The sequence below is a fragment of the Telopea speciosissima genome, chromosome 7 (genome assembly GCF_018873765.1).
Source record: "Telopea speciosissima isolate NSW1024214 ecotype Mountain lineage chromosome 7, Tspe_v1, whole genome shotgun sequence".
In the NCBI taxonomy this organism is placed as follows: domain Eukaryota; kingdom Viridiplantae; phylum Streptophyta; class Magnoliopsida; order Proteales; family Proteaceae; genus Telopea; species Telopea speciosissima.
In genome coordinates this window covers 30839572-30847425 of record NC_057922.1, presented here as the reverse complement: position 1 = coordinate 30847425, position 7854 = coordinate 30839572, and the positions used below count along the sequence as shown (strand labels likewise).

Sequence of the window (7854 nt, the reverse complement as noted above, 5' to 3'; positions counted from 1 at the left end):
ACTCAACTTGGTCGTCCATGCTTCTTCCTTTCTGGTCCGTTTCACTCTGCAACTGTTGTGCGATAACAGGTATTTCTCTATTTCTGTATACCTGATTTGTCTTACAGTATATACCTAGTATAACAAATATCTTCCCCTTCCCCTCTAAGCATCCATAATATCAAACCCCTCCCCTGGGTTTTGAATAATGATAATGCCCTCCCTTACTTCTGAAAGATTCTATTAACCTTACCTTAATCATTAAAGCACGCCATTAAATGATGACATAACATTTACAAATTTTCTAAAACCCCATAATACCTTTAATATAATTTTATTTCAATTTTGCCCTCTTCAAATCCAAAACCCTTTTTGTGTCTGCTTCTCCCAAGAACCCCTATGCGTTTCTTCTTCTTGTTCTCTTCTACTAGTTCTATGCTTGGAATAGAAATAAAAGAAAAACAATAGGGATCCGATGCTTATTAATTGGGATAGAAAATGGAAAAGGAAATCAGAGAAGTGATGGGATCAACAAGGGTAAATTAGTGGCGGATGGATGTGGTCATGGCTGGAATTCAGATTGGGGTTTTGTTTAGGCAAGGATGTGGGTCAGGTTATAAGTGGAAAGAAATGGAGAGGAGAATCGGTGATGGTGGGATGAAGGTTTTTAGAATGAAAATGATAAAAAATGAAAGAGAATAGCGATGAAAGGAGAAATAATGGCTAGTGGAGATGATGGCGATTTTGGCAGAGATGGTTTTTGAGAATGTTCCTATGATTTTGTTGCATGCCTTGTTTTGCCTTGCTATTTTTATGGTCCTTTTTTTTTTTTTTGGTAAATAGTACTTCTATTCAAATAAATGACATGAATTACACAAGGTTTGGATACAAAGTATAAAAAACCAGGGAATGGAATATAGCTTAAGTGTCTCACATGTCATTGACACGGCCTTCCAAACTAGGGGATTGGAAACACCAATACATTCCCTAGAAACAAAGTTGTAACCACAACCAACAAAACAAAAGGATATATGAAAAATATCCTTAGGGGGTGAGAAAACCACTAGTGGAGTAGCAATGGTAGCCAAAGCCGTATGGGTATCCACTTTAATCATCCTTGATCCCAACATTCAAAATTGACCAATTGTAACTTGAATACGGCAAGCAGTTGGGTTTGGCCTTGAGATTCTCCAGTCTTCTTTTCTGACATCTACTCTGGCTTCGGCTCCACCCTTGGATCTATGACCTGCATCCTCAAGCTTTTCATGATGGGGGGATTTGACACAAAATCCACTGATGCGATCAGGATTCTCCAAGGAAGATGGATCGTGCTTATGCAAAGCAATAACTTGCCATGGTTGCCAATTAAAAGACTGGACCATCGAACCCAAACGTTGATGAGCATTAAGTGATGGAGCCGTTTGAGATGCACTAGGCGGGGGACCCCCTTGATAAGCACCAAACTTTAAAGCCATGTGATGAGCACTAAATTCAATAACCGTTTTAGGAGCACTAATTGATAGTGCCACCCGCTGAACACCATATCTTGAGACCAATTGAAGAGAATTAAAATTTGGAGAAGCTTAAATCAAGTGATGTTAAGATAGAGAGTAAAAATCCTTAGAGCAAATTAAATGCATTCCTGTAGTTTGAAATAATATCAAAGCACCCCTTTAGTTTTATTATTTCAAAAACCCTCCAATTTCTCACGGTGTTAGTAAACTATTAGTTTTGTAAATAAAAAGACTGTTTTACCCTTTTATTCAGTGACCTATTTTAGATCTCCATTTTACCTTTATTATAATTCTCTCCTCAAAATCCCCAAAAATGAATTAGGATTTTGAGGAAGAGATTTGCCCCCGTCAAATCTTTAAACGAGTTAGAGATTAAAGGGAGTTATAGAAGAGATTTCAAGTTCGAAATATGCAAGAAGTATTCGTGGCTTTGAGAGAAAGATAGTAATGAATAGGAAATCCATCCAAATCGTCACTGAACTTCCCTTGCAGATCGCCGGAGAAGACAATGGAAGTTAGCCGAACGCCGGAGAAGGGTTTGGGCTTACCCTTGTCTCATAAGGGTAAAATAGGGTTTTTGAAAAATTTAACTACAACTAACGGTATTCACTTGACGGTAGGGGTTTATTTGTAAGTCGTCTACAAATTTAGGGGGTGCACATAAATAGTAAAATTAAGGAGGTATTTTGATATTGTTTCAAACTACAGGAGGTGCATGTAATTTGCTCAAATCCTTATCTTATTCTGCGGTCTTGAGTAAGTAAAAATAACGGTTCATTACTCTCAAAAATCCTATTGGAAGAGAAGGTTTGAAGAGGAATGACTGACGATCAGTATCGGTTCTTGCAGAGTTTGAACCTTTGTGAGGGAAGAAGAATGTTTGAAGCCTAAAAATGATCCAGATTCGGAAAAGAGAAGGTTTAATTTGCTTCATCCTGAATCTGAAGTTCTACATTACTTCACCAAAAAAAGGGAAGCCTGGGCTTCTATCTCCAAAGATGGATGAAATTTTCTCTATGGCAGGAAATCGATGAGGGGTTTCATTCATTAATGATACATAAAATTATATGCCAATGTCTTCAATCACTACATCCGTATATTATACTTGGTGTCCCTTAATCTTTCATCAAACCAGAAACTAGCATTTACAGAAACAGTAAAACCCTTTGAACTGATGATCTATTGGCTGTGGAACCATTAAGCCACAACTTTGTACTACACTCATTACTTTGATTTTTGTTTCAACCGAAATCCCTAAATTCTAAACACATAGCTACGGTTTTCTTTTTTCCCACTAAACGATTTTTCAATTTTCATCCGAACTCACTCCGGAAGCAAAACAAAACAGATTGAATACTTAAAAAGACCCCAGAAAATGAAGTGCACGAGAGTCTCAGCCTTCTCTTTTTCTCGTCTCCTCTTCATCTCATCGCTGCTATTCCGATATGTACTAGATCTCGAACTCAGTCTCACAATCGAGGGAAAGATCACTACCGAGTCTCCTTAGCGACACCAATGGAGTTTGGAGAGTTGAGCTGGGTTTTCACATTAGAAAACAAAGAGGATGAGAGATGAAGGAGAAGAAGATGATTCGATTGGTTCGGCCATGGTGAAGAAGAAGAGGGGGAAAAAAAAGTTTGAGGTTAGACATGAGGTTGCAGGTCGTCAATGGCGCCCTTTTAATATATATAAAAAAAAAAAAAAAAAAAGAAGAAGAAAAAGAAAAAAAGAGTCAATGGCGCCTCTTTTTTCTCTGGATTTCCCTGTGGAAGATTGGAAGACTTTTACCTTTTCTTTATTTCAATTAATGGGTAATATCGTCTTTTGAATTTCTGTTTTAACACTGTTAGCCACCTACACTACGGTGGATAGAATCTTTCAAAAAGTAGGAGAAGATATTATCATTATTCAAAAGCCCGGGAAGGGATTTTTTTTGGGTTGAAACCCAAGGAATTTGATATTATACATACTTAGGGATGATATTTACTCTTTAAAGATTTATTTTGCCATTTAGCCGAAAATACTTGACGTGAGCAGAGGACGTTTACGTAAAGCAACTGCTAAACCGGTTTCTCTCACGAAGAATTCTTAACGTAAAACACGGTTATTAGATCTCAAACTCGAAGGTTCAAATTTTTTTTTTTTCGCTCTGAAATCATAATATTAATTTCTGTATGGACTCCGGACAATCTCTTTCTCTTCCCCGTGCATATCCAGCCGATATTGGGGCCTCAATAGATTAATATGCACAGGGAACGAAAGCCTCTGTTTTTTAACAGAGTGTTTCGTAGTTGAACTTCGTGGTTGCGAAGAAGATTTGTTTGTTTTATTGATTTGGGTTTTGTGTTTAATCATGAAGTACGAAACCTCTCACCGAATTTCTGGTTTTTTCTTTGTTTAATCGGACATTGGCGAGGGAGATAGTTTGGGTGTACAAGTTCCAGTTCCAAATTCACTTCGTTGTTCTAATTTTTTGTATATCTCCACAAAAACATGTATACTTATTATATTATTTGCTCAAAAATCCAGTTGGTAGAATTTTGATAGTTGTGTCAACTGAATTTTCGTTTAATCATTCATAAAATGGAGAATCCACACAGAATTTCTTTATTAGAAGACAACGGTGATGAAAATCAAGTGATTGTATGACAAAGAGGGCTCGCGATGGGTAATTTCCTTGGCGAGTTTGTATTGCCTCTGCTGCTTTTAACAGGTATGCCATTTTGGTTCTGGGAAGAATATTTCACCAAAAATTTCATATATCATAGCCTTTTCATATACCTTAAAGATTCTGGTTAATCCACGGGTTTTGAGAAAACGTGAACAAGATAAATTCTTGAGTAAAAATTATGTTTCACCATTTTTGTTGATAATTATCCAGGTTCTAATTTTTCTGGTTGTCTTTTATTCATTTGTGTGTTTGAGTTTGATTAATCCCTGGTGTAATTGAAGTCTTTAGTAGGGATAAGTAGATTAAGAGTGTAATTGTGAAGGTGTTAGTATATAGATGAATATGAACTGAACTTTGATTGTCTATACAAGTACAACGAGTTGGATAAAGAACAATTTCAGTTGGTCTTTGAGCACTTTATAAACAGCTTTTGTTCATCGTTAGCAAAAGGAGTACATGTAATGAATGAAAGTTTTGTGTGAAAATTTTAGATCACATGATCATACCAAGTAAGAGCTGATTGGAGGGCAAGGATCCGTGTAGCTGACCCCATTTAGTTGGGAAAAGGCTGAGTTGTTGTTGTTGTTGTTGTATGATCATACCAAGTAAGTCTCTGATATGTGGATAATTTTCAAATATTGCTTGATGTGAGCCATGTATGGTTAATACGTGTCAACAAAAATTTCATGAGTCAACATACATATTGTTATTCCATTTTCCCCTCAAGTGTTTAATGGTTTCTTCTTCATGGACTTCCTTCACTGGTCAGGTTGTCCTAGGTTTTTATTTAAGGAGAAAGTTTTCCTCCACCCATAGAGGATGGTCCACCCACTGTCATAGGGTTCACAAACCCCTATAGGGTTTTGGCATGTTACCAAAATACACTCCCAATGCCCTCTCCCGCCTCCTGCAGCCCCACGGTGAATGGGGTCCCATTCACCATGGGTGGAGGAATACTCAGTCCTTTATTTAATGCCAAAACAATAGAATCCTCACCATAACCTGAAATTTAGTGACCTATATCTTCCCATTTTTCCAGTCTGCCAAGTTTAAGATTGGAAAAGATGGGGAATACCTATTTGTTGTCTAGCTTATCTAACTTCTTTGGAACTTGTCAGCTTGAACTCTTAAATCTTAATTACAGTGTTTTGTGTAGCAATGATCATATGGGATCTCTTAGATTTATTGTAGATATGGCCTCTGGAATGATACCTTGAGCATGTAGAGAGCTAAGGGGGATTGGATTTGACTTCTCATGTCAGAATTTGGTGAAATTTTAGGGTTGCCTGTTCCGTCATCCTCATTATTCCTCAAAATCTCAAGCTTTTCAGTTTTGATTTGCTTGACCAAATCTGCTAGTCAATTTGGGTGGTCTGAGAAGAAAGTGAGAAACAGCCAAATTGGCTTGGGTGTTTGGTGGCCAATGCAGATTTGATGTGAGATTTTTTAGATTGTTCTTTATAAGTCTAGTTTCACATCACATTTTATTGGAAACATAGTTCATTTGAAAGTGTTAGAAAGTTTACAGCTGCTGGTCAGTTCTGGTTTTCTGCATTGTGTTTGTTTCTTTATTTTTCTTGGTTTATTTTCTTTTAGCTACTTGTAGACCCAATACTTGTGGGTTTAGGTTTGTTCTGTTGCTTGTTTTCTTGGTGGTCTGTACATTTACCACCTACAAGATTAATTACTGCACTGATTCTGAGACATAACTGCAGTTGTCAATTTTAATTTCTTCCCCATTTTTTTTAGAGAAGGAACAGGAAAAAAGGGCTGTGGAGGGGCCAAACCGCAGAAAAAATATGGACAGTAGAGAACCCCAAGAGTTAGAAATGCAGTTAGTTTACCTCCATTCAACACAAGAGAAGTTTCCCATTGATCTAGTATCAGAAATATTAACAGACAAAATTCTGAAGTTTGAGAAGTCACCAAATGAGGTTGCCTTTAGCCCCTATTTACCAGCACGAGTTGGAGCAACATAATTGTTGAAACCCAGTCATTCCTTGCTCTCCAAAGCGGCCAAATAATAGATCCAAGGATTAACAACCACAATCTTTTACTCTTCTACTGAAGCTGTTAACTGATCCATCTCTTTAGGAGAACAAAAAGGTTCTGGAGGCGCCCAATTAACCCATGTAGAGGCAATAATATCTCTCAAATACTTGTACTGCAAAAGGGCAGCTATATAGGAGATGAGACACAGTTTCAGCACTCCCAAGGCAATATAGGACATGTGGCAGCACTTGTCCTCTGGAAATTAGATGATCAGTAGTGAGCTGCTGTCCCTATAATTGGTTCCCCAGCCCAAAAAAAAATAAAAATAAATTGATAGTGTATCCTTTGGTCGATATCAAATCCATAGGGAAGTCATTTTGATCTTGTTCTATGATAAACAGCCAACCGATATTTCTTTGAGAGGGAACAACTGGGAACGAGATCTCTTGACTTACCCATTGCTATTCGAAAGGGAACAAGATCTTGTACCCAACACCCTATTGCTAAGGTGGTTTCGTACGACTCTCTTTCTCCTTCATATCATACCTTTGTGTCTTCCTTGTCATCTATTTCCAGTCCCCAGAATTGGCAGGAAGCTATCACAGAACCGCAGTGGAAGGCAGCCATGATTGAAGAAATGCAAGCTGAAAAAGAATGGTACTTGAGATTTGGTCTCTCTTCCACCACATAAAAGGACAGTGAGTTGCAAATGGGTTTTCACTGTAAAGGAAAATATGGATGGGATAGTGGACCGGTACAAGGCTAGGCTGGTTGCAAGAGGATTTATCCAGACTCATAGTCTGGATTACTAGGAGACGTTCACACTAGTTGCAGAAATGAATACCATCTGTGTGATTCTTTCTTGTGCTGTGAATCTAGGATGGGATTTGCAACAACTTGACGTTAAGAACTCATTTCTTCATGGAGAACTGGAAGAAGAGTGTACATTGAATTCCTCTTGGTTTCTCAGGTTAGAAAACCAAGGGAAAGGTTTGCAAGCTCAAGAGAGCTCTGTATGGATTAAAGCAATCTCCTCGTGCCTGGTTTGGTAGATTTCACAAAGCTATGGTGTCTGTCGGTTACACTCAAAGCAATGTTGATCACATTCTGTTCATTAAGCAAACTGGTTCCAAGATTGCTATCCTCATTGTGTACGTTGATGACATTGTTGTCACTAGGAGTGACACAAAGGAAATTTCTTGCTAACCTTGGTCAAGAGTTTGAGATCAAGGACCTAGGTAAGCTACATTACTTTCTTGGTATTGAGGTTCCCTGCTCTATCAAGGATATCTATCTATCTCACTGGAAATATATACTTGACCTTCTATCTGAGACAGGGATGTTGGGTTGTAGACCTTCAGATACTCCTCTTGAAGCGAATGTTCATCTCATTAGTAAGACTGGTGATCCAGTGGATAAGGGACAATATCTGCAATTGGTTGGAAAGCTGATTTGCCTATCCCACACTTGTCCTGACATTGCCTTTGCTGTTAGTCTGGTAAGCTAGTATATGCATGATCCCTACTCCTTGCACTTAGAAGCTGTGTTCCAGATCTTGCGCTACTTGAAGTCTGCACTAGGAAAGGGAATCCTCCTCTCTTCTCATGGCTATTTACGAGTTGGGCCTTCACCAATGCTGATTGGGCCAGCTCTCTAGATGATCGGCGATCTACCATCGGTTATGACACTTTTGTGGGA

The 7854-nt window shown here is 38.2% G+C and overlaps 1 protein-coding gene across 4 annotated transcripts in view; it reads left to right on the top strand.

Annotated features, from left to right (window-relative positions):
• The first annotated feature begins 3873 nt into the window (after positions 1-3873).
• The window catches only part of LOC122667024 (piezo-type mechanosensitive ion channel homolog), a 143300-nt gene continuing 139319 nt past the window's right edge, over positions 3874-7854 (top strand). For 3 of the 4 annotated variants that reach the window (XR_006333747.1, XR_006333746.1, XM_043863181.1), the window contains exon 1: positions 3883-4206. Coding sequence is in view for 2 of the 4 variants with exons in the window: in XM_043863181.1 (XP_043719116.1) it covers positions 4158-4206 (49 nt within the window). In the remaining 2 variants the exon portion in view is untranslated. Of the gene's footprint in view, positions 4207-7854 lie in introns of all 4 variants that reach the window. The other variant, XM_043863184.1, reaches the window with a different exon arrangement.